General features: G+C 44.1%; 1 protein-coding gene across 6 annotated transcripts in view; it reads right to left on the bottom strand.

The window, feature by feature from the left end:
- Nucleotides 1–27,240, bottom strand: part of Lifr (LIF receptor subunit alpha) — a 115,162-nt gene that overhangs the window by 18,832 nt on the left and 69,090 nt on the right. For all 6 annotated transcript variants that reach the window (XM_050138933.1, XM_050138936.1, XM_050138931.1 and 3 more), the window contains exons 2-11: nt 25,480–25,640; nt 19,725–19,839; nt 17,388–17,518; nt 12,147–12,310; nt 10,009–10,183; nt 7,690–7,944; nt 4,776–4,905; nt 4,233–4,402; nt 2,016–2,161; nt 231–393 (exon numbers count right to left, since the gene is read on the bottom strand). In XM_050138933.1, coding sequence (XP_049994890.1) covers nt 231–393; nt 2,016–2,161; nt 4,233–4,402; nt 4,776–4,905; nt 7,690–7,944; nt 10,009–10,183; nt 12,147–12,310; nt 17,388–17,518; nt 19,725–19,839; nt 25,480–25,618 — 1,588 coding nt within the window. In that variant the 5' untranslated portion in view covers nt 25,619–25,640. The remainder of the gene's footprint in view (nt 1–230; nt 394–2,015; nt 2,162–4,232; nt 4,403–4,775; nt 4,906–7,689; nt 7,945–10,008; nt 10,184–12,146; nt 12,311–17,387; nt 17,519–19,724; nt 19,840–25,479; nt 25,641–27,240) is intronic.

The raw sequence follows: 27,240 nt of genomic DNA, 5'->3' as shown, positions 1-27,240 counted from the left end.
GGACTTCACTCTAGGGTATCTAGAATTATCCATAAAACATGGCTTCCGTTTCTAGAGCAAAGCAACCGAGAAGCACTAGATGAAGCTAAGCTCTCAACTTCTACAGAACACAAGGGCTCAGAGAATGGGATGAAAGCATCCTCATAGTCACGTGACTGCCGCCGGCTGTCTCTCATCTTGTATCCTCCCTGCTCCCCGTTAGTGATCAGCCGCACCATCGCGTAACTTACTGGCTTCTGAGGTCAAATGTCTCTTTCCATTGCTCCACTTGCTCCACTTCCAGAAGGTCTCAGTAGAACAACGAACCCGAAAAGTGTACACAGTGTATGGATTTAATCTGTCCACAGCCAAAAGGTAACTTGAATCCTCGGCTCCTTTGATTGTGGCACTCCGCTATTTGAAAAGAAGTAAATATATTTGGGTGCTAATATGTATATACCATGCGTGTGTGGATATATAATATGTCCATATGCATTATACTTTTGCTATGCAATCAGTCTACACTTGTGATATAAACCAACTGAACGTCACACCAGCTTGCAGTTAGAACAGAGTTCAGAGTGTTTTAATTCTCACGAACTACTACATGAATAGAATTATGTTCCATAGTGAATGAAAATGAGGCCATGACCTATGTATGGTTGAAGAGAAGGTTTTTATGTTGGAGATATGAGGGGAGCACAGCCAGACTGAATAGACCAGTCGTGGGGTTGGGAGATGAGAGAGAAAGAGAGAAGAGAGGAAACAAATCACACAGGAGCTCTGAGAGCATGGAGCCAAAGCAGCTGGGTTGCATAGGAACAAGAGAAGCTTATGGCTGGGTCATAAGGAGTAAGAGAAGGTGGGGAAGCTCAGGGCCTGGAGAAGCTTAGGGTAGCGGGTGGGGTATGCCCACCAGAGTGACTCAATAACAGACACTTGTGAGTGAGGCCTGAGTGAGCCCAGAGGCTAGTATAGACCTGGATATGCTAATAGGCTTCACAGACATAGGCTAATGGGGGAGCCATATGTCCGTTTCTCCAGAGACAAAGAGAATGATTCTCTTTTAGCAAGCAGAAACTATCTTCTTAAATGCCAGTCTTTGCAGAAAGGAATTTCTTGGGACCTAACCAACACACAGCAGCCAATAAAAAATGGGGATGCATTTTTAATTTAATTATTGAATCTAAATAATAATTGTCAGTTAAATTATACAGTTATTATTGTGATAATGAGTTACAGTTAATAGCTAGTGACCATTAACTTCAACACAATTTGGCAATAAGAGACGAGCTTGGGGATGAAGGCATTATTCCATGGATACTGGAAATCACCCTGGCAGCAAATGGTACAGTTTATGCGTGAGTCTATGTCACCTAGGGCCTGAATATTTAGAAAAAGACAAAAAATGAAAAAAAAAATAACATTAAAGTGAAGCAATTTTACACAAATTTGAGGATGAATGTGCCAGGAAAATACCTGAATTCTCAGCTGCCTTTTACAAAGTGGCTTTGCAGGTCATGCTGTGTACTTCTGAGTGCTTTTATTGAAACCAGTGAATTTCCAAAGTAATGTTCAACGACTGTACCATTTATTTCACAGTTACCACAAATTACAAAAGGGTACAGTGTAAGTCAATCTAATTATTTCAATGTATTAAAAAGTCCTCTTCTGACTTATAATTACCAATTAAAACTTGCTTCCACTGATACACTTAATAATTTAAAATTCTCTTCTACTCTCCTGTGCCACTCAGTCAAAGGCTACATACAGTCAAAGCTAATTCTTAATCACCCAGTTACACGCGAGTATTACAGACTAAGCCTGAGGGAATTCTGAACAGCTAAAGTTGAAGTTCTATTCTTTACTGTCCAGTTTTATAATCGTTTCAAGTGCAAATTACAATGTTGCCATTACATTTGTATATAAAGTCTTTCTTGGTTTATGATTCCCTGCAATACAGTTTGCTTAGCTGTTTTTGAATAATTTTATTCATAATAACCAAAAGAAAAAGTTTATAGGTGAATCTTACTTACCACTTCTTGTTCTGAATTAGCTTTGCAAATTTCAACTTGACACAAGAGATTAATCGTCGCAAAATTTCCTGGCAAATGCCAGGAAAGTGTAACAACTGTTGAATTGATGTCCTTCACTTTCAACGAAACAGGCACATGAGGAGCAACTGGAAACAGGATTATAAAGATTAATACCTGTAAACGTTCAGGGTGAAAAGGTCTGCCATAGTCAGACAAACTAGAACCGAAGGGTGAGTGTGTGTGGTAGGGAAAGAAGAGCAGAAAGGGTACTATTAATGCCTAAAACCAACACAGTCTGTGGGACCCAGGGACCTTATGTTTACTGTTGCTATGCAACCAGTGCTCTCAGAGAACCAACTGCGCTCAAGGTTGTTCATCCGGTGCTGGGAACGTTCGGCAGTAGAAGAGCCAAGTTTAAGAGGCTCGTAGTGTCCACAGAGGGTGACAAATACCAAGAGGTACTGACAGCCGTCTGTCCGAGGTATGTGTGCGGTGATGGTGCAACTGACACAGAAATTCAGTGTGGTTCAGGATGGGGGGGGAGTCTTACAATGGCTGTGAACGCTGAGGTCAAAGGAAGAACCATACACAGGGGAAACTGGAAAACCAAACCAAACAAAACCACCACCACCAACAACAAAACGAAGGCGGACCAATGCAAGTAATACCTTCAGCTACAAAATGTAGCCTTTTAACTCTAGGATGAAACAGAAAATAATGATGACAGGATGGAACACTAGATTAAAAAAAAAAGCAGGGACTTGGGACTGGAGAGATGGCTCAGAGGTTAAAAGCATTGCCTGATCTACCAAAGGTCCTGAGTTCAATTCTCAGCAACCACATGGCAGCTCACAACCATCTGTAATGGGGTCTGGTGCCCTCTTCTGGCCTGCAGGCATAGACACAGACAGAATATTGCATACATAATAAATAAATATTTAAAAAAAAAAAAGCAGGGACTGGAGATGGCTCTGTGGTTAAGAGCACTTCACACTCTTCCCAAGGCCCTGATTTCTGTTTCCAGCACCACATCGCTGCCCACAATGGGCAGCTCACAACTGCCTATAACTCCAGCTACAGGGGATCTGAGTCCCTCTTCTGGCCTCTGCAGGTGCCTGCACATAAGCGGCACACACAGCATATACCTTCCCCCATAAACAATACAAAATAAACAGGCATTTGGGAAAATGCTACAAAAGTAGCAATGAGGCGCTGGGACCTCTACCATCCACTCTTCAGAACGATGCAGCTCTTGTTCATAGCCCTTTCTTCTGCTAGTCTCTATGAGCTCTCAGGATGTAGACGAGCCTGGCATGGGGATAGTTCATTTGGGCTGACAATGGGACAAACACAAAAAGACTACACACATCTTATTTCTGTTCTGAGCTGTGTATCATTATTGTCCCCCAAAATAAAAAAAAAAATCATTGATATAGGAAGAAATTAGTAACTAAAAAACAATTTGGATGTCTCTTGGGGATATTATGCTAAGAAATGCCAGCATCAAATGGTTATACATGGTGCGTTTTTATTTAAAATACACTCACAATGACAAAATGGGGGATAAAGGACAGACAGCTGGTGCAATCTGACAGAGAGACAAAAAGAGAGACAGAGCGAGAGGGTGTGTCTGTGTAAAGACACCGGTAACCACCATCACACTGAGATCCACACTGCCCACACAATGCAAAGGAACTCCTCATGGAAGTACTTCAGCATGTCTGAACACTCTCTAGTGAACGCACACAAAACTGAGCAAAAAGAATCATCTAGGTTAGCGGCCTAGAGAACGGTATGCACTGGTCACCTTCCTGTTCTTGTTGTCACCTCTGGGGAAAGACAGGAGGGTTCACAGAGTTGTAATTCATTATTTTTACAATAACTTTCTGCATCAAAAAAATATTTTAAAGTAAATGTTCTTAAGAACTGTCCAAGAAAATGTTCAGAAATCAAGAATGAGTAGACAAAGCTATGTATAATTTCCCTCTAAATGACTCAAATTTTTGTTTCAATTCAAAATAATCAGCAAATTTAAAGTTATTCATTTAAATGCTTTAAATTAAGATTATTAAATAAATAATTATAAAATTGAAAAAATGCTAAAGAAAATAACCAATAAACACTCATCCCTATAGTCACCTTTCATGAGTCCCAAGGCTTGTCATGTGTTATTTTTATTGTAGTTATTTTAGACCCTGGCTGGCAATAGCGGCTCACCTCTTTCAGTTACGTTGATAAATATTACTGATTCTGCTCGTCCCAGTGGGTTGTGACCGGTCAGGGTGAAGTTATAGATTTCTTGGTCGGGAAGCATTTGGAAGGTTAAACGACAGCTTTCATTTGTAAGTGTTTCAAATCTTTTCAGTATGACGGATTTTCCCGAAATGCTGTCAGTCACGAAGAAAAATAATTTCAGGATAGTAAGATGTAAATATGGTGGAGGGAAAAACATGGGCAGATTTTGACTAATTTTTATAAAATGTTCATTTCTAGACTAATCACAAACTCAAGAAAACGGTGTGTGATACAGAAAATAACCAGGGATAAGCCACGGCCTAGACTATCTGGGGCCCTTCTGTTCGCCTTCAGACAGAAGAGGCACGGTACTGCAACCACACAGGAGCCAGCTGTAGTCGGTCCAGTCACATGACCCCAACGCAGCATGCTCGCTTGCATGGCGACAATGTGCCAGACTCCCGTGTCACTCAACGGGTTCTTGCGAGGTTCCTGCCACCAGCACTCTTCCCCGGGGACCATTACCTTTCAGATAAAATGTAGTCTGTATTTCGTGGGCCCACTAGCCCTGTCGGCCTCCCCGGATTCCAGCTGCAGATAATCTCTTTGAAATCGTGCGTCTCACAATTCAGTTTCTGAGGAACGTCGGGTGGATCTGGAAGGAAAAGGAGAACAAAGTAGCTCCGTATCTTCTCCCCCAAACCGCAGTTTTATAGGCCGTTAAGTGAGATTTTGCATAACTCTCTTCAAATCATTTGCTGTTTATCCATTTCCTCCTTGGATGGTGCTGCAATTTTCTTATCAGTGCTTCTGCGAGATGTGTTGTTACAGCTTACACTGCATCAGAAACGGGATTAAAACACTCTAGAGAGTGACTTGCAACTCAGCAAATTCCCAGCAGCCACGTGAGAAATGAACTAAATTTCTTTTTCCTTAGACTCTACCTCAAAGTCTTCCCAGCTAAGTCACCAGAACCTACAGTCTGGAACCACTATCACCTGGGATTGAGAAAATTCTGTACATGTGTAAGATTCGTGGCAGATGCTCACAGAAACTATCTGCTCTGCCTTTACTTTGGGGCCGAGGAAAAAGAAAAAGGTCAGGTCTGGAGGAAGATGCAAAAGCCGTAGAGTAATATCTAAAATCGCCATGGTCCGGCACCTTATTATAGAAACAGATCGCTATAATCATGGGTAACCAAACTCAAAGAGACACTGGCCTATCCTAATGCTGTATTTATATAAATACTTTCACTTTCTGTGAAAGTTAAAAACCATTAATCTGCCTGTTGAAATACTCTGCAAAAGTAATTTTGTTTTTGAAGGAAGTGAATTTTTCAAATGGTACCCAGTTGTCAACCAAAATACAGGTTTTTCTATACTCCTCCTAGAGATCCCAGTAATGCTTCAATTTTTATTTATTAATATTGCATGTGTGCCATGGAGCATGTATAGAAGTCAGAGGACAGCTGGCTGGAACTGCCTCTCTCCTTCCATCTTTATACGGTACCAGGGATCCCAGTCAAGTCCCAGGACTGTGAGACGAGTGTCCTTGCTTGCTGAGATTTCAGAGGCTCCCTCCCATGACATTTTAGCTAATACTGAGGCTGAGTAGTGAACTAGACAATTAGATAAACAATGGTGTGCTTATTTTGAAAACTGTTTTAAACCTAAATTAACCCACCATTTTATTAAAATTACATGCTGAAAATCTGGACTACACTTATAGTGATGATTATTTTAGGATGTGAAGTATGCTTATTAATCTACTTAAAGTCCAAATAATAAAAATAAATAAAAAAGAAACAGGAGTATGACAGGAGGGGAAAAATAAGACAATCTTTGAAATGTACTGATTTTCTTATCAAACAAATTAACTTTTAAAAGAATTACATTGAAGTTAGGTAAATCTAAATACAAATCCCCTGTTTTTAATACACCATCAAATATAAAATACAATTTTGAAAATATTATTAAGTGGGGCCACGGTGGGACACACCTTTAATCCTACCCTCTAGTGGATCTCTGTGAGTTTGAGGCCAGCCTGGACTACCTAGGAATTCCAAGCCAACTAGGGATACAGAATGAGACAATTCTCTAAAAAACAAATTAACATAAGAAAACACCAAGTAGCAAGGAATAAATGCAAGATATCCGAGAGCCTGTATTGCTAGAATAGTTCACTGACAGAGAAATCCCTAGAACAGACTAAAGAAACACAAAATCCACTCAAACTGTCTCAACACACCTTTAATCATGAGACCCAGAGACAAAACTCAGAACTTACAAACTCACAGTAGCGAAAACAAGGGCATCGTGGCCACAGGCGGTGCCCACCATGTTGGAGGAAATAGAAAGTTCAACATCAAAACTAAAAGTCCCAAGCACATAATTATCTGAGGTCATGCCACAGAAGCTGCATGGCAGGGCTGCCGGCCACCGCAACATGGAGGCACATTTTAGGCTGCGGGAGCCGTCAATCGCCTTAACAGAGGTCTCCCCGAGCAAGGGCACCCACGCTATAACAGAGGTCTCCCCGAGCAAGAACACCCATGCTATAGGCAGACTACATGAAGAATAAGACTTCTCAGCCTTTATCGTATTGCTGCCCTCAATACACTAATTTATTTATTTATTTATTTTCTCAAGGCAAGGTTTCTCTGTAGCTTTGGAGCCTGTCTTGGAACTATTGTCCAGGCTGGCCTCGAACTCACAAAGATCCGCCTGCCTCCCGAGTGCTGGGATTAAAGACATGAGCCACTGCTGCCAGGCAACTATGCTACTTTAAATGCTGGGAAAGATACAGTGTGCTATTAAAATCACCATAACATTTAAACATGGGTACTTTACATTAGTTATGTGGGAAATTAATATGTATGAAATTATTAGGTGCAATTAAGAAATACTACATAGGGAGCTGGAGAGATGGCTCAGCAGTTAAGGGCATTGCCTGCTCTTCCAAAGGTCCTGAGTTCAATACCCAGCAACCACATGGTGGCTCACAATCATCTGTAATTAGGTCTGGTGCCCTCTTCTGGCCTGCCGGCATACATGCAGACACAATATTGTATACATAAGAAATAAAGAAATAAATAAATAGATAGAAGAGTGGTTCTCTAAGGAACACATTCCTGTTTAAAAAAAAAAAAGAAATACTACATATACTAAGGACTTTGAATCAACTATGACGTTTAGGAATTTAAACTAAACTTTAGCTGCTAGATGTCTTAACCTTACTGTGAGACTCAGAACTGACAGCGGAATAGGTAATGCAGGGAATGAGTTCCAGGCTCCCATCCAAGCGTTCTAGAGCCTCTGTACAGTATCTGCGATAATGACAAGGAAATAAGGAAGAAACAGAACCAGCCAGCAGAAAAGAAATCAAGGCTGGAAAGGGAGCAACACAGGCTAAGAGGAGCGAGGTAGCACGATATACTTACAGCCTGCAAAGACAACCGTCCCATACACATTATCTTCTGTTGTGAAAACCACATTTGTTCCACTGTTTTCAGAAACGGAAATGTTCTGGATACGGATCGCAACGTTTTCCCCATAAAGATGGATAAGGGGACAGAATGTCTTGCCAATCTGTCCTGACAGCACTTTTGTTGGACTGACACAACAAAATGTTATGTCTGAGCCTGCAAGAATCACTTTGTCTTGAGGAAAAACATTGGTCTCGGAATCAGGAGTCCCTAGAAAGAAACAAGAGGAATCGCAAACATGTCAGACGTCTTTTAAACAAAACCATCTCCTTAGGACATCACCTCCTAAGATTATTTTTATTTTCATTTACTTATTTACTTACTTATTTTTGTCTCTATTTATTTTTATATGAATGTGATCTGTCTATGTATGCAGACAAACACATGGTATGCAGGAGTTTGCATACATGGAGACTATGAGCTGACATAGGGCATCTTTCTCAATGTTTCTCCACTTTAGTTTCTGAGATGGGGCTCTCACTGAACCTGGACCTTACTGACCAGCTACGCTAGACAGAAGAAAAAGCTCCAGCGATCTGCCAACACCCACCCTTGGAGAGCCAGGGCTGCAAATGTCACCATGCCCAGCTTTAAGGTAGGTACGGGGGCTTGGGGTCACAGAACCGCTTGAGTGGCAGGCACTTTACCAACAGAGCCCCTTATTTTTTATTATTTTGAAACAAGGTATTATTCTGTAGCCCACATTGGCTTGGAATTCACCAGGAAGCCAAGGCTGACCCAAAGATTGCAGCAATCCTCCTGTCTCTGCTGAATGCCACCACACTTGACTCTTAAAATGAGCTTAAACTGGGCTGGAGAGATGGCTCAGAGGTTAAGAGCACTGGCTGCTCTTCCAGAGGTCCTGAGTTCAATTCCCAGCAATCACATGATGGCTCACAGCCATCTGTAATGAGATCTGGCGCCCTCCTCTGGCGTGCGGGCATACATGGAGGCAGAATGTTGTATACATAATAAATAAAAAAAAAAAGATGAGCTTAAACTAGTTCAGTATCCACAACACATACTGTGAAATACATGAAGATCTGAGATAATGCAGGTCTCTCGGGTTTCAAAGAAGTAAGACACAGGCAAGAATTGAAACCGTGGCCTTATTTACTTATCCAGGGACAGAAACAGGTCACAGGTCAATGTCAGTGGTCATAGGTTAATGTTATATGCACAAAGAAAACACCTAGCAAGTTTATTTCTTGGAAACTAATCTGTGTTTTTGGAGCGGATTTGCATCTCATGCGCCAACAGGTGGGAAGCACCCCACAGCCTAACTAGCAGCTGGTTCTTTAATCACAGCTCTGCAGGTTAAGGTTAGGGACCCCAGCTCTACACCTAACAGCTGATGTTTATACAATGGCCTCTGGTCACCTTTCTACCCCCCACTCTTCTCTGCCACCTGGCTTCTACCTCTACTGATCTATGGAAGTGGATCACTGGCTCCGTGTTTGATCCAGGAACCACTCCTCATTTATCATCCAAACTCCCTCGTCTCTTGGGTTCCACCACACTGAACTTTCTGGGCCACTCGCAGCCCTTAGGCCACAGGTCTTCCTTCAGTATTGCTGCAGACAGGAGAGCTCCTAAGTGTAATCTTGGCCTTCAGCACGTAAGCACTTCAGATCATATACACATCTGCGATCCCCGAAGGGGCGTCTACAGCGCCACCCGTGTCTCTGGGTGCCAGACCGGCATTCCCACCTCACCACTCGGTGAGACTGCACTTTCCCAGCCAACTGGTCCTGAGGGTTTGCTTCTGTGCCAACAGTCCCTCCAGGTATCCAAGGTAACAGACGCTGTTGGCACCCACTCCCCAAATCAGATTCTGCTTCTCGCATCCCGTCTCCCTTACTTCTGAACTTAACTGTCCTGAGTTATATTTACAGTCTCTTGCTCAACTGCCACAGAGTCTCCTTATTTACCCAGCTGCTTCCGCTCCTTCCTTATCTGATGTTGCTCCATGGAGTGTCCACCTGCAGCAGCGAACACCAAACATTTTCTAGACCTCATTTATGGTCACTGACGGCCCCGGCCCCGACTCGCCCTGCCAGCTCTGTTCGTCCACCTGTTGGAAGGGGTCTGTCTAACTGACAAAGGGTTTTCAGCGCGGCTTTTCTGCAGCCCGCTTCAGAGTTTAATCCCCAGTCTGGGGTGGCAGCTTTAAGAAGACAGCTGCTGGGATTCGGAAAACCAAGAACAAACGCTAACACTTACTCTTAAGTAATCTACCTCACGAGGAACAAGGGTCTGTAATAGTAAGCTTACAAGAAATGTTCTTCAGGAGGCTCCAGGCACTCCACTTTTTAGAGCCGGAGAAACGGTGATGGTTGATGTACCGTCTGATCCCCACAGAGTGAGGAGCGCATTCCAGGGGCAGATCAGAGGTCCAGTTCCACTGGTGAACTGTGTCTCTACCGTTCAGTGTCGTGTTGAAGGACGCCTAAAAATAAACACAAAGTTATGCTTCCAAATAGCGGTCCGGTCTGCGTGTCTCCAGGATAAACAGCCAGGAAGAACCCCACAGAATATGCGCAGTCTGCCACAGAGCCATCTTATCAAGGCAAAGGGGCTGCACTTTTGTAAAGTGGCTTGTTTTCTATAGAACAGTGGGTTCTCAACCTTCCTAATGCTGTGACCCTTTAATACAGTTCCTCATGTTGTGGTAACCCTCGCCATAAAATTATTCTTATGGCTACTTTATAATTAAAATTGGCAACTGCAGTGAATTGCAATGTAAATATATGATAAGCAGGATATCTGGTGTGTGATCCCCGTGATAGCAAAGGGGTCACGACCCACGGGTTGAGAACCACTATTATAAAGTATTAACAAGAAAGTTAGGCCAACACAAACATTACTCAATTATGTTCCCTTATCGACATTAGGTCCTACTGAATTACCATACAGGTGTTGAGACTCATCAAGGCCTTCAATAAAGCAACTTAGGAAATATGTTGCTATAGAAATGATTTCCATATTTTCATAGAGGAGAACCTGTATCTTGAAGAAGCAAAGCCAAAGAGAGGGACCACACACATACATGCACACACACACACACAAACACACACACACACACGAGACCAAAAGGCAGGTGAGAAATAGGAAAAATAAGGCAACCAGAAGACTACTCTGAAGATCCATTTTCTCAAGAAGAAAGATTCCAAGAAAAAAGGAAAAAACTAGAATGGGAAACCAAAGAAATAAAACAAGTTCCTAGGGAAACAGACAAGACCGAGACTGTAGTGAGCCCCTCAGTGCTCAGCAATGCAGACAAAGCTATAAACGCACGAGAAAGGAGGGGAGCAGAAAGACAAAGCAGAAAGGGCTCTCATCCTCCACTGGGGCAGTCGAAAACCACTGCTGGAAACCATAAAGAAATAGCTGTGTACGCACGTTATTTGCAAAGATGGAGCTAATTAATGGAAAGAATCGGCTAACAGAGTGAAACAACGCAGATGTAATCCTAGAACTAGGAAGACAGAGGAAAGCGTACTGCAAGCTACAGCAAAGCCCTGTCTCAATACACAAATACAGGCAGGCCTGTTCCCTAGGAGAGACAAGTGGGAAATGGGAGGGTAGGCTGTATGGACAGCTGGGGCCTTCTTCTACCCATCCTCAGGCGTGTGGGACATCTTCTGGGGCTGCGCACAGCATGCGCCTTAACTGAAACACTACTGCCTAGCATTCCTCCTGCCCTAGCATCCGCGTGACACCTGGCCGACTTATCACACCTGTTCCTCTGTCTTAGAATAAGAATAAAGTAAGTGTAAGTCATACAAAACCACTGAAATATTGAGTCGGGGGAGAAAGAAAAAGTAGTGTATATAATGGTATTTCAGGCTGGTAACCTGAAGCTTACTAATTTCTCAATTATCATTTTATTCTTATTACGGTTAAATGTTTTAAATATTTATTTTGTGCATAATAATAGACAAAGATAAAATAACAGATTGAGTAAAATAAACTGAAAAAAGCTTTTATTTCATTTATGCAAGGACATGTGCATTTAAAAGGCTGGGCATTTACTGGATCCAAGAGGTAGAATTGGGAAATAGTTCTCCCTTAATTTCTCAACTTTCTATTACAGAAGTGATTTTTTTAAAACATTATTTTTATGGTTTTTGTTGCCGTTGTTGTGATCTGTGTGTACATGTAAGCGTGGCCATGCACTTGCCACGGTGTACATGGTGTACATGTGGAGGTCAAAGGACAACTTCCAGAGCTCGGTTCTCTCCTTCCACCATAGGTTCTGGGACCAGATTCAGGCAGTTGGATTTGTGCGGCTCACACTTTTACCCCCAAACCATCCCGCCATCCCGTTAATGTGGATGCCACTTTGAAACCTTTAAAGGCTGTGTGGTTTCTTGAGCATCATAGGGAAATGGATTTTTGCCCCAACTTACTAATTTTATGGGTTCCATACGCGGATGCTGTAGAACCTTAATTTCCCAGGTGGCCTTCAAGGGGTACGGAAAGGCAGAGCCTTTGTCGGTCCACTTCAGGTGTAACGTGGAGGTCGCGAAGTCAGCAGACAAACTCAAAACCTCGGGAGCATCTGGAATGAAAGCTTAAAATAGGAAAGAAAAGCGACAACTTTTAGTCAAATAAGCACTATATTTTTCACACTGTACTTCAATTTCTCACTAACTGCTAAACCGGAGGGGGGGGGGGCAGGTTTTTATTTGTACAGCCAGCTCCCAGTGATTAAAGGGACAAACTCGAGAAAACCGTCAGCTGCTTGCTTCAAAGACATATGTCACAACATAGGACACATTTCCTACTACAGAGAGCTGCAGGGTTCCCACAATGCTCTAGCATCACCTGGTCGGGGACCTGCGAGGAAGCGGTGAAAGGGCTGCTTGGGGAGTCAGCAGGCTGAACCTTTAAAAACAGGCAAGCAAACAAAGGCCAGCTGGGAAAAGGCCTCTGTGCTCCTGCAGCTTCTCACTTGTCCCCCAGCAGCCAAGCCCCTCACTCGGGGCCACTACCCATTTAAAGAACTAAGAGCTGCTCCAAGCTGTGAGTGTCATCAAACGACAGAGACTATTCAGGTGATTTGGGCACTGAGTGCAGAAGCCAAAGGCTGACTGTGAAGGAGGATGGTAGAGATGGGGCAGCGTCCAGCACAGAGCGCGGAGTCCGCGTCCAGCACGGAGTCCGGGGGGCCTGAGACAGACACAAGCCAGTCAGCTGGGGCAGGGCTGGAGAAATCTTGGCTAGCGCAAGAGGCTAAAAGGGTTAAGAGGTCAAACAGGGGAAAAAGACACTCTGCTCTGAAGAAATGATTGGATCAGAGGAATGAAGGATTCACCAGGAGGAGAAAGAAATAATCAAGATTTCTCCCAAGGGCCCCCACAAGCTCCCAGGAAGCAGCAGAGAGGAAACGGCACGAGAAGCCATGGGAAGACGCCAGCTGCTGGCTCCGAATACCAGCGCTAGGAAGAGAGAGATGGGGAGAGTACTCTGCAGCCTGCCCTGTGAGAACAGCCAGCTGAATCAACGTGTGGAGCCCAGAGGAGCTTGTGCCATGGGGCTGAAAAAGGATTGTGGACACAGCTATAATGGCTGCGTGCGACACACAAACACACCTTCAAGGGGCTGGTCACAACAGCAAGCATCCATAGGACAGAGCTCAAAGTCGAAGGAAAAGAGACAAAATGCAGGACCACTGGGCTGAGAAGGGGCAGGTGTCAAATAGTCCACATAAGACAGAGCTTAGGGACAAAGGATGTCAGGGGCCAGGGGATGGTTCTTTTGTATCAGTTGCTTTCGATTGCTGTGTTAAAGCACCACGGCCAAGGCAACCCAGAGAAGGAAGGGTTTGTGGGGCTTTCTGCAGGAAGCTTGGGAAGGCTGGGCCTCTGAAACTGAACTATGGAAAGTCAGCGATAAAGGCTGCTCAAGAACTCGGGCACTTGTGGAGGGAAGCTGTGTACTGGAAGGAGGTAGCAGGAAGAGTAACGTGTATGTCTCCAAAACTCCCTACCCAAGGGGCATGACCAAAAGCCTCAGATCAGTGAGAAATGAGAGACATGTGTGGCTTTATCTGTGAAGCATAGGCTCGCCAGTGGCAGAAGCGGAGCTACAGATGTTCTTGCAAGCTTCTTCCTCAAATGTTAGGCACGCGAGGATAAGTTAGAGAAAGTCCAGGACGAGACCTTTCTTTTCTCACTTCTAGTCATTTCCGGTGAAACTCAAGGGCCCCTAAAAGAAGTTATGGTAAGTGAGAAACCACAGGAGTAAATAAATGTTCAGGGTAAGCTGGCTGGCTGTCAAATACAGGAAAATGGCAGAATAAACCATTATTCAATGTCAGTCTTGGAACCTAAAGTTAAGTTTAGAAACTTTGATTTTACTAAAATTTGCTGAACACTGTGTTTTACACCAGACTTAATATTTGGAGCTGCAAGTGATCTGGAAAGCGTGGATTTAAAGTCTGCGCTATATAACAAAGTCAGCTGCATGTCAGCTATACAGGGGCACGGAGCACGCTCCACGGAGAGCCTGGAAGTGGAAGCTGCATGAGAAAGCAAGCACTTGGGTAATGAGAAGCACGAAGTGGATCTGGTGCCAAGAGAGGGCTGATCCAGGTGCCAGCAATACCAGGACTGAGCTAGCAGCAACCGAGGGTGACTGAAAACACCATAGTGTAGTAACTTAAACACGATGAAATGGGCACCCTGAAATGTAGCCATGCTAACCCATGAAAGATGTTTCTTTCCTACAACTAACACTAAGAGCCTTTTGAAACCTACTCCTGTAGACGCTTCCTAAAATATATACATATATGAACAGAATTTAAATGGAGTCACTATTTAGTGGGAGAGAGAGAATGTCCTAACTAGACACATTGGGTCAACAAGTAAAACCTCCGATGCCAGAAATGGGTTATATCTTATTGAGTCATTGGTCAAAGAAATCCCACACCACCACCCCAAACATCACAGACTATTGTCAACACTACTGGCTACTCTCCATAACCAGACGGTAAGGCCCTATCACTGAAGACACAACCTCTTTAGGTCATTGAGCATGGGGAAACTGAGCTGTACCCAGCTAGAAGCATCACCACCACTGAAGTATTTATGGTACCAGAAGATAGTTTTGCATACTACTGGAGGAGAAAAGTAACCATAAATTTCCAAATACAAGGCCTGTGACCTATAACAGCAAGCTACCTGCAAGACATGCTGGCACAACAGTGGCACAAATGTTATTGGAATAACCAAGCACATTTTGATTGGAATTTTAAGGCCTATTCCATGAGATGGAGCCCATACAGGGCACTCTAAACTGGCAGGCAAAGAACCTGAGACTAGCCAGGTCATAGGCCCTAGGGCAAAACCTACTACTATTGTTCTACTAAGGATCACAGCAATACAATGTCAATGCTATACCCATAGATCAGCGCATTGCTTGATATTCATCAGAAAAGCTTCTTCTTGCCATGACAGTAATTAACATAGAAACGCACAATTGGACAACGTTCAGAGAGTGAGAGACTTTGGAGCACTCAATTCTAAATGGGATGTCTTTATCAAAGCCCTCCCCACAAGGATCAGGGATCTATGCAAAAGAAGAGGGAGAAAGACTGTAAGAAGAGGTGGCGGGCTGACTTGAGGAAAACACCATCTTCCAGACACGACCGAATTGCAGCATGTATGAACGCAAAGACACTGTGAACAGCACGCAAGAGATCTGCCCAGGTTCAAACCAGACAGAAGCCCAGGTGGCAGGGGAAGAGAACACCAAGCCCCACTCCTAATCCAGAAGCTATTTGCAATTGATACTGAATGGGAAGGAGGTGGCCCTGGGTACATCAACCACATCCCAGAGTAGGCTCCAGGTCCAGGAATGGTTGTCTGAAATAGAGTGGCCTCTGTGTCTTTAGGGTTTTTTGTCTTGATTTCTTTTTTCTTCTATTTGTTTGATTTTTGCTTGAGACAGACATGCAGACAGACAGACAGAGAACAAAGAAGCATGAATTAGGATGAGTAGGGAGGTAGGAATCTGGAAGAACTTGGGGAAGAGGAAAGATGACCAAAATACATTGTATAAAAAAGTATTTTTAAATAAAACATTAAAATATATATAGCAAAAAGAAAGGAGGAAAAAAGAAAGAGAGAAAGAAAAAAAGAAAGAAGAAAGAAAGAAAGAAAGGATCCTTCCTTTCTTCAGAAACCCATGTAATTTACTCTTTAGCAGTTGGGTGACTGCAAAACACAGGTCACCATCCCTGTTTCCACTGAGAGATGGTGAAGGCCGTGATTACAAATGAAAGGATTTAAGAGACAAAAACCCACTGTAACTTCCCTTCTCTGCATAATAGCAGAGCGAGCTGCCCAGGGGCCCCATGGGCTGCAATCTGCCTGTCTTTTGAACTAAAACAGACATCTGAGGGCAATTTTAACTTGTGCTCAAAAACTCAGAAAGATCCATACAGAAAGGAATTTAAATTGACAAAATGACCCAGCTAGAGACCACACCCACCCAACCACGCCCCCCCTCCACACACACACACACACACACACACACACACACACACACACACACAGAGATCAGCACGCGTGTGCAGGTCAGGAGACAGCTTGTGGAATCTAATCCCTCCTCCCACCATGATGGGCTCAGGAGACTGAGCTCAAATTGTCAGGTCTGCATGGCCAGTGCTTTACCTCCTTCATCCAGCCATCAGGAAAGACTGTGTCTGGACAGTCTCTTCGTTATTATTCTTTCAAACACCTAGGCTGACATAGATCTTCCCCAAGACAAAACCACTCCATGGAACTGGACAAATCAAAGTTAACTTCCTTTTCTTTCCCTTGCCTCTAAGTCAGTAACCTTATAAGGTTCATCACGTTATTATGACGCCACTCTATCACGGGTCACACACTAACAAACCTCTTAGCCACCATGTGAGACACCCATGAACGTCAAGTTCCATCTCTGTCTCCCTGGATTGCCTCTGTCCTTCCTGTAGACTGGTGGCCAAGGTCCTAGATGTTCACTTAGGAGACTCTGGCCAAATGCCTGTGCACAGGGCAGAACACAAAGTCCCTGCCTTCAAAGAACACACTTCCTGTGGAGAAGACACAAGGTAAACATCTAACTACACACTGGACCGTGAATTCAATTGAGGGAAATTGCCACAAGGAACCGCGGCATGCCCAAGTGTGAGTGAACAGTGGGAAGGGGTCACCTCTGGGGCAGTCAGGCTACAGTCCGAGAACAAAGCACACCTGAGAAATGCCGGGACACAGGCAGGAATGGAGGCGAAGGGCACTAGGCTAGTAACCACGTGACGGGAGGAACCTCAGCTTCATCTACTTTGACTGGAGGACACATTTGCCTCCTTCCTCAGCAAGGACGCTAAGTGAATGAAAGCGGCAACATAAATGAAATTCAAATAATCATAGGTTCGTGCCAGTTCCCCAGCACCACGGTTCTAACGGTGATTTCGCTCCATTCACAATTAGCTTCCAAGCGCCTTGGAGATGCACACCTCTAATCTGAAGCCTCTGAACCTAAGGCTGGAAATCACAAGCTCAAGGCCAGCCTGAGCTACATGGCAAGTTCTTATCTCGAAAACAAAAAGCAACTGCCAAGGTTAACAATGAATAAAGCAAAAATTTCTTTTAAATACTTACAAACATCTTTTTCATTCAGGGTGAAATTACTTTGGAAGCCATTCAGGTAATTTACTGTTACTTCATGATCACCAGGTGAAAGGGCTGCAATTTTGATGTTTGTTGTCTCCAATCGATGACAAGAACGAAGCCTGTAATGAAAGAAACAGAACTTTAAATCACATATTAAAAAGAGCGCATGCCCATAAAAGCCTGATTCAGCACAATAAGCACAGAAAATGCCGTACGCCTTTGTGTAACGTCGGGTTCTTGGTTAGTATGTACTATATGCTAAGACCGAACAAAGAGGAGCTAATGGCAATGGTGGGGTTTGGGGAGTAACCAGACTGCCAGAAAGTACAGAGCAAGCAGAGGTCTTAGCACTGCTCCAATCCTGCCTCAACCTGGCCAGAGCAGCCTCAGCTCCACAGGCTGCTCCCTTCAGCACAGAACAACAACACCCAGAGCCTCATGCTAGAGGCAGGCTCCGCAGAGGCCGGTGGAAGATGTCAAACTGGACACAGTGGTCCCTCTGCACATACCTTCTCTCCTTCCCCACAGCTCTGCCTCGACTTAAGAGTTTTCTTTAACAAAACTTCATCATTTGGCTTTGGAAGGGCTTCCAGTCCCTTCTGGACCAAAGAGTCTCGCACACCACCATGATTCTCCGCTCTGATTTCACAGCCCTTTGCTTCCCTATGGGCCATATTCCTAGTCTTATTTTCACTACTAAGAACTTGGCCTCTTGCACCGTAGCCCTCACCCAGGCCTAAGAAGGACTCCCGCTTAACATTTGCTTAGAACTTTGGGCTTGACCCTCCAGGCTCGCTTCTTTAACTTACACCCTAAACCATCGGAATTCTCCAAACCACACCATTTCATTGATTCATCTTGGCTACAAAGTCTTGCTCTCTGGTCGCAAAGGAGATGGCGCGTGTGTCTTCTGTCACACTCTGCGGTCTCTGCTCCCTTGTAAGTCACCTGACACTTCAGTCAGCCAGCCGCCCACAGTTACTGCAGGGACTCGTTGTGAGGCCCTGGTGAGCAGGACTTAAGTTTCTTCCCAGTGTACCACACCGCAGCCAGCCGCCATCCATTACCCACCCAGAGTTCCAGGATCCCCTCCCCAGGACTCGAGCTAAGACTATCCTCTGCCCCTCTGAGAACAAAGAAAAACCTGAAGCAGTCAACAGTTACACACTTCAGGAAGAAAGTCCCAAAAGCCAGCACAGGCCACGTTCCTTCTCTTCCTTTCTAACGACCTCCAAACACAAAGGGGTTTGGGGTGGAAATCCCAGCTAAGCCTGAACGTAAGCAGAAAACAGTCCTTCATTTTCATGAGCAAAACATAGGGGTTTGAAGACTCTTTCTGCGACACCCTCCAACTCCTCTTAACTGATAAATCATCCCAGTGCTTACAATAATACTTGGACAATGTACCCTGAAGGGGCATAGCGGACTGTGTTTAAACACGTTATGTCTGTTTATATCAGGACCACTTGTTAGCAAACTGGGACTTGTGGAGAACCTTGTTTTGATTAGCAACGCATTGTTCTGCTGGGATTAGGGGAAAGGGAGAGACACTGTGTAGGCCTCCACTCTCGGAAAATTTGCATCATGCCCACCCAAGATTTACTCGAGCTATGAGGTGATGTTGAGAGCTCTCCCCATCCTCCCAAGGCCTGTTTCAGTCTCCTCCTTAATAACATGGACCCGTTGTTTACAGGTGAACTTAGCTCCAAGACTCTTGAGGAGCCGGACTTATTAACATCTGAGACAATCTAGCCAGTGTCAGCCTAGGGGTTCTGTTGGACTTCTTAGGAGTCTTCTAAATAGAAAATCATTCCTCCTTGCGCTGCTCGCTACTTCAAATGCAAGGCTACTCCTTATGAATCACCTTGAACCATGAGATTCCAGGCAAAAGATGCCAAAGGAACCAGACAACAAGGACAGGCTCATCAATGGCTGTGCCGGCCCTGAGCTGCCGCACCCAGACCACTTCCCCGAGAGTCAACACCTGTGTGTGGAACCGTTGTCACTGTCGCGGGAATTTTCTGTGAGACACAGACTTCAATCTTACAGAGGCAGACACTGGTTTGGCTAGACCCGCAAGGCCCTCTGACCAGATCAGTACGCTGTGGGCGGTATTCCACTTTCATTCTGCGTACAACGGGAGAAACCAACCTGTGGCTAGAAGACTTTGTTTCCATCCGGGCTAATGTAAAACAGAATTTTTAAGAAAGAGAAGACCGAGTGAAAACCTCCTTTGGACGCCCGGGAACAAAACCGTCACACTCTACAGTAACCAAGAAGGACGCTCTGGATTACGGCTTTGGGCGAACCCCAGGGTTTCATTACCTGTCTCTAACGCAAACTTCTTTAACAGTTCCAGAGCTGAACCCCAGGGGCTCTGTCCACGTGCAGTCCCACACTTGCATATTGTTGGTTGTACATTTCAGATTCTGAATTGCTCCTAAAGGAGGAAAAGCAACAAGCAGGTGTATACACAATACAGAGCACACATGAAGCACTTTGAGGGTCAGTGTCTCGGCGGCGAGACAAGTACTGGGGCCACAGAGGACCACCCTCTCCACGAAGAAAGGACCCCACTCACAGGATGCTACTTTCTAGCCATTTTTCTAACTCTGTTTTCGGTGGGTTTTTAAAATGAATATATTTTTAAATTTCTTAAGATTATAATACAACTACATCACTACCCCCTTTCCTATCAACCCTCTAAACCTTCCCATGTATACTCCTCTTGTTCTTTCAAGTTTATGTCCCTTCTCTCTTCAATTCTCGCTAGTTGCTGTTACATATATTTGTATGCTACATATGTATGTTACATATATTTTTATATATATGTATGCATATATGTATATATATGTGTGTGTGTATATGTGTGTGTGTGTGTGTGTGTGTGTGTGTGTGTGTGTGTGTATGGTTTATTAAGACAGGGTTTCTCTGTCCTGGAAATTTCTCTGTAGACCAGGCTGGTCTCGATCTCACAGAGATCCACCTGCCTCTGCCTCCAAAGTGCTGGAATTAAAGGCATGCGCCACCACCACTTGGCTATATATTCCTAAGTAATAAGTGCAACCTGCTCAGTCCATGTAATGTTACCTTTAGGTACATTTTCAGGGCTGACCATGTGCTCTGGTTAGCCCTTGGCATGCTCTTCCCCGGGTAAAGCTATTTCTCCCACTCTCGTATGTCGGCAGGAACCAAACCCACTCAACAAAAGGAAAATCATGCCTGGAACTCTAGCCAACTACCTGGGGCTACTGAACCATGGATCATGTAGGACGACTAACAACAGCCACTTCACTAAACCAGCACAATCCTTAACTACACTCTACACATGCGTCCTTAGGCTCACAGGGAAGCATAGTTAGTCCTTATCCCTCATCAGGGAAACCTCTCTTTCTAACAGCTGGAGACCATTATAGAAAACCGCAACTGATCAAAATGAGGAGCTGTGAAACCCAGTGTTAATAGATACATTTACAAAGCAACTCCTACACCTAAGGCTCAGGGATTACTGCAGAAAAAGGGGTGGAAAGACTTTAAAATCAGAGCAACAGGGGTTCGCTGTGAGACTGTTTCTCCTAGAAATGTCAGAAGCTACACCCATGAGTTCTCATCAACATAGCTGCTTAATCATGACACCAATAGGCATGCTAACATGGAAAAGCGACAGCTGTGAGGTTTCAGCCCTGGACAAAGAACTGCAGTCAACTAAGAAACTGTGTGTGCGTGCGCGTGCGTGTGCGTGCGCGTGCACGCGTGTGTGAGGAGGAGTTGGGATGTGCTTTGCTTCTGAAATTAAAAGGTAACTAATAAAAGCCAAGTAGTAGAGCAGTAGTAGTGGGGTTAGATTACAAGCAAACTCTTCACTTCCAGAGAAGAGAATTATTCCAGAAAAGCTCTAGGTGTATACCACATCTACAAACCTGCCTGGCTGGGGCTGCTTCCCTGTTCGCACCAGACTGCCCCTCCACGGGAAACAACAATCAGTCACTATTGTAAATCACATTCAAACACAATGAATCAACTCACACCAGCCTATAGAAAATATTCTCTCGTGTGTGGGCTTAACCAGTGCAAAAGAAACAGCTCAGAAGATGACAGTCCCAAGAGTCTGCATCCACACCCATACAATGACACTGCGTGATGGAATATATGGGCACAGGCAGAGGAACCACAAAATGAAAAGCCACCCTGGAATGGAGGCTGAAAAGAAAGGAAAGGGGCATAGTGATGGAGGTGGGTCTTGTAATAATAAAGAAACTGCCTCGGCCCTCATAGGACAGAAAATTAGGTAGGCGGAGTAGACAGAAGAGAATTCTGGGAAAAAGAAGCTGAGAGTGAGTCGCCATGATGCTCCCATTCCAGACAGACGCAGGTTAAGATCCTCTCTGGTAAGCCAGCTCATGGGCTACACAGAATATTAGAAATGGGTTAGAACAATATGTAAGAGCTAGCCAATAAGAAACTGGACCTAGCCGGGCCAGGCAGTGTTTGAAAGAATACAGTTTCCGTGTAATTATTTCTGGGTATAAACTAGCCATGCGGGCAGCCGGGTGCCGGGGACGCAGCCCTGCCGCTCCTATTTCAACAGATGGCGCCCAGACGTGATGGGCTAAATCCACTTAAAAACCTGAGAAGGCTTAAAAATAAGGGAAACAGAGTTTAACACAGAGTTTTGCTCTCTGTTGGTGGCGTGCCATAAAGAGATTTCCTGATTCAGCAATAGCAGCAGAAAAAAAGCTGCATCATTTTAAAGCGCGGCTTCCTGGGGCTGCCAGCGTGAACTCTGGCTTTAAAGCATTTCAAGGCTTTTATGGGACTGTATGTTTGTGTTCCCGCTTGGGATCGGAGGAGAGTGCTCTGAGACCTGCAGATGGCTCAGGCTCCCCGCCTGCACCTGGGTAGAAGGCAGAATCAGGCTTAGGCAGGCAGAAGAGCATGGCGGATTCCTGCCGCCATACAGAGACGCGTTTTCAGACTGCACAGTGCTCTGCATGTCAGATTTGGCTGTAACTTGGATGAAAAGAGTTTCTGTGCTGCACACTCAGTCTCAGAATTAAACTGCTGATTGCGGCTCCAATGTGAACTGCTGTGTGCCTGGAACTGTGCTCAGCTCAGAAGCACCAAATGACTCTGAGGCAGGAGCGGCTTGCTCCATGATGAACTGTGCTGATCTCAGGCAGAAACTACCGTAATTACCTTAAAACTGAGCAGTTAAAGTTTAGACTGGGCAGGACACAGGCAGTACCGTATTACCTATACATGGTGCAACTTAAGTTTTTAAGAAATGCTTAACATTTTAAGAAATGCTCCTGGATAATAAAAAAATTACAGATTCACAATAGAACAGATTCAGACACTGTTGGATGAATATACGTAGGCTTGGGAGAGAGAAGAAAAAGAATATAAAGAATAAAGTTAATGTCTTAAAAAGAAAAAGGGTAAAGTCTTTAAAGAGACAGAGTACAGAAGTACAGATAGTTATAGATTAAGAGAAATAAAGAAAAATAAGCCACGTAAAAATGGAAAATTCACAGAGAGTCTGGATTATGTACATTGTGTTTTCTTTTAAACTTTTGACTGTGAAGGAGCTAAGTACAAAGAGACATTTTATTATATGGGCTGCTAAGCTGAACCTGCACATATGTTCTAAAGGTATCTTGACTTCAGAATTTGGATCTAAGGTTATGATGCTTTGGAAAAGGTCTTCTTTTGTTTTCACAGAGGACGTGACCCTGTGGATTGCATCTATTCCGATTTGGTATGATAGACCACGCCCTCCTGAAAGGTTGCTGTGAACACCCTCAAAAAATTGCTTCGCTCAATTGCCAACTGAGATGAACCTGGCACACAGGTTACACCCTAAATGATCTGATTAACAGCGCCCCTATTCAGCAGGAAGCAGTTTGGAGAGAAAAAACTACGCCCATGTTCCCAAATATTGTTTATAAATGTTCTTTTACATTTAAAGGGGGATATGATATAGATATAAATAATTTGCATTGGTATGAATTTTAAGGTCAATTTTGTTATATGTATTTTTGATCTTGATTAAGGTATTGTGATTGTGTAGTTCATTAAAAATGTAATGTATAATTAGGAAATATAGGTTGTTAATGGATAATCATTGATAATAGTAAAGCTTGTAGTCATGTTAGATTTTCTAGATATATAGACATATATTTCAGTTAGATAGGCATTCTTCATGTCTCTCAAAGGCTGCAGAATATGGCATTTAAATGTTTTAATAACTTAGGGCTTTTCATTACAATGAGACACGTCTGCTCCTGGCAGCACCAATCTACTTCAAGAGGAAGATGGGCATCGAAGAGGATCCTTATGGAGTTTGATAGCCATTTGGGCAAGAGACTGTTCTTGCCTGGACTATTGCATAAACTGGACACAGAGAACCTGCAGAGAGAGGACTGCTGAACTTGCCTAAAGGTGAGATGATCTTTCGGGATTCCTGATTCATGAAAGAATCTGCAAGACATTCTGCAGGACACAGCAGAAAGTGACTGAACTGTCTTTGGAATTTCCTGCTTCGTGGAGGTGTCTGCTGGATACTATGGGCCTGAAGGCCGAAGATGGATGCCCCAACAGTACAGAGGAACTTTGGGTGACTGTCTAGGCAGCGAGATGTCTCTGTCATTTCTAGAGTTTTCTTATTTCTTGTTTACTTAGGTAATATTATATCCTTCTGGAGTCTTTGATGGAGTTGAAGAATGAATAGTTATAGTTTTCCTTAGTTATGGTAAGAGATAAAATAGATATAAATATTTAACTGTAATTCTTACTTGATAACTGTTTTGTTATATGTAATTTTACTATGTTAAAGTTAAAGCCTTTCTTTTTTTGTTTAAACAGAAAAAGGGGTAGTGATGGAGGTGGGTCTTGTAATAATAAAGAAACTGCCTCGGCCCTCATAGGACAGAAAATTAGGTAGGCGGAGTAGACAGAAGAGAATTCTGGGAAAAAGAAGCTGAGAGTGAGTCGCCATGATGCTCCCATTCCAGACAGACGCAGGTTAAGATCCTCTCTGGTAAGCCAGCTCATGGGCTACACAGAATATTAGAAATGGGTTAGAACAATATGTAAGAGCTAGCCAATAAGAAACTGGACCTAGCCGGGCCAGGCAGTGTTTGAAAGAATACAGTTTCCGTGTAATTATTTCTGGGTATAAACTAGCCATGCGGGCAGCCGGGTGCCGGGGACGCAGCCCTGCCACTCCTATTTCAACAGCATAGAAGATGGGAAAGAATAGGAAAAAAGGGGAAGTGGGGGAAAGGGAAGGATAGAAGGTGAGGGGGTGGATGGAAAGAGAAACACAAGAAAGGGAAGAGGAAAGCAAGGAGGAAGGAAAAACAGTATGAAAACTTACCTCATACGCTATAATGTCATGAAAAGGCTTATTATCTTATTACTACAGGCATGATACTGCTGTCACACATTATAAATTAACACAAAGATCAGAAACACCTTAGAAATGTGCACAGTAGCAACCGGCAGTTACCACAGTCACATTATTTACTTCGTAATCTTGGGGGAAGAGATCTTTTTAATTATGTAAGCATTATAAAGATAAAGTTGATGGGCAGAATAGTAGCATCCTTCACAGAAATGAGCCAAGCGGTATCTGCATAAACATTCCTAAAAACGTTTTAAATAAGACACAAGAAACACACGAAAAGAGTTTCGATTCCGTTTAGAAAACTTTCTTCAGCGACAACACTTGGGACAGAGAGCTGCACTGCTGGCTGGGCGGGGCGGCAAGGGCTGGCTACCGGGACACAGTGGGCATTTTCTGTGCTCTGGATCGCAGCCAGATCTTGATGGTGCCTGACTTAGCAACTGCACATTGTCAAAACTCAGAGAACTGTATCCTAAAGGAATGCGTATCATTGTCTGAAAATTATGCATTATTATTTGGTATAGGGTAAAAGAATATTTCGATCTGCCTTTGGCAAAGAGGCTTTTAAAAAGAAACTACAAACACAGAGGAAGAAGACTGCAGAGAAACAGTACTAGTTTAGAGTGGAAAGTAAACCAGCTTGCTCATTTGCTGCAAGGCTTCCGTACTTACCCCTCTTCAGACTACTTGCTTGCACGGTCAGATGCAGAAGCGTGAGTGCCGACAGGAGCCATGGCAAGTTTGGAGTCATTCTCCTTCTCTGACTGCCCACCATCCAGGATGGCTGCTTCCACCAGGAGTAAACACCCATGGTCTGTGCTGTGCCGTCAGTCCTAGGATGAGAGAGGAACATAGGGGCTGTCCAAATGGCTCAGACGACACACCTCCCTCAGGGTGCACAACACCAGAAGCTGTCAGGACATACAGTGAAGCGTGCTGCGCTCTCTTGGGTGGAGGAGCCAAGCTGGGCTGCTCTGGCTCTCAGACATCAAAAGCTGCTTGCAGATGCTGCTTTGAGGTGCTTACCACAGACAGCAGCCCCACAACAGGGTAAGCTTCCCGTTCAAGATTACCTTGAACAGACATGCATCTCCACACTTCACCCCAACACTGCCAACAGAGGAAAGCTAACCAATGCACAGACGGATGTAAACACAGCTTAGGTTTGAGCTCTAGGTATCCCACTTAGTGTGTGGCCCCAAATATACCCAAAGGGACCCCAACCGATCTGTGCCTAGGCACCCCTCTGCAAAGCTGAGGTGCAAATGCATTTTCCTACTAAGTTCATTATGAGAAGCAAGGAATTATAAGCACATGCAAAGCAGCTGAAATGTGCAAAGCTCGTGGTCAGGCTATCTGTTTATTGTATTGTGTGGGGGGTGGGGGAGAGAGGAAACAAGAATGAGTCCTAGTATTAGTGGCTACACAACACATCCCTGGGTGCACGAAGAAGCAGGCAACCAGAGCGGAGGTACAAACTAAAGGACTCAAAGATCTGTTTTGGTCGAGCGCTAGTGTGCTTCCACTCCACATGACAAACGGAAGCCTCCTCCCACAAAACAGAACACTGTCCAGGGAGAGCCAGGGCGGCTCGCACAGACCCCGCTGATTCTACCGCTGGTTCACTGGAGCAGCTATGAGCCTTCCCATTTTCCAACAGACGTATCTGACAGCCGGCAAGACCCTCCACTGCACCGACGTCTGGTCAGACATAACAGTGCCCACCCAGCTTTACACTGCACAAAAAAGCAAGGACCTAAAACATATGAACAATGTCTAAAACGTGAAAGAGGCTCAGGAGAATGGGAGAACAAAAATTATTCCAGAAGAAACAAGGCCAACAGGGAAAGCAGCAAAATTCTAAAGATTACCTTTTTCTTTACGACGGAATGGTATTCCATTACAAACACACACACACACGAATTCAGGCACCCCAAGTTTTCATCACCAATTTATCTGTTGATGGACAACTAGGATGACTGCAATTTTTTTGCTGCAGTGAATAAAGCGGCAGTATGATGCTGCAAATTCCTCTAACCTAGGGTACCGAGTTCCCGAACTGTGCAGAAGTTCACTGAGACTTCTGTAAGTTCTATAGACCTTGGTTCGTTTCAGTGTGCGGTGCTTCTTATTTGCAAAGTTTATTCTTTTTTATTGGAAAGTTAACACAAAAGGAAAACCAAAAACGTCACAAAGTTTTCTGTGAGCAAAGGGGACAGCCATAAGAACAAGGAGGGCATGCCACAAATGCAGCAATCAGAAGCAAAAAAACAGTGCTAAAAAGGTATTAGACTGACGTTACATTTTAAAAGATTTATATTATTATTATTATTATTATTATTATTATTATTATTATTGTGTGTGTGAGCATGTGTGTGTTCCCACAGGCACGTGGCTGCCTGAGGATGTCAGGAGAGGGTGTCAGTCCTCCAG

Source organism: Alexandromys fortis, unplaced genomic scaffold (genome assembly GCF_014885135.2).
Source record: "Alexandromys fortis isolate MF-2015 unplaced genomic scaffold, M_Fortis_MF-2015_v1.1 scaffold_37, whole genome shotgun sequence".
Lineage (NCBI taxonomy): Eukaryota > Metazoa > Chordata > Mammalia > Rodentia > Cricetidae > Alexandromys > Alexandromys fortis.
The sequence above is the reverse complement of the archived record's forward strand: the minus strand, read 5'-3'. Positions and strand labels throughout refer to the sequence as shown.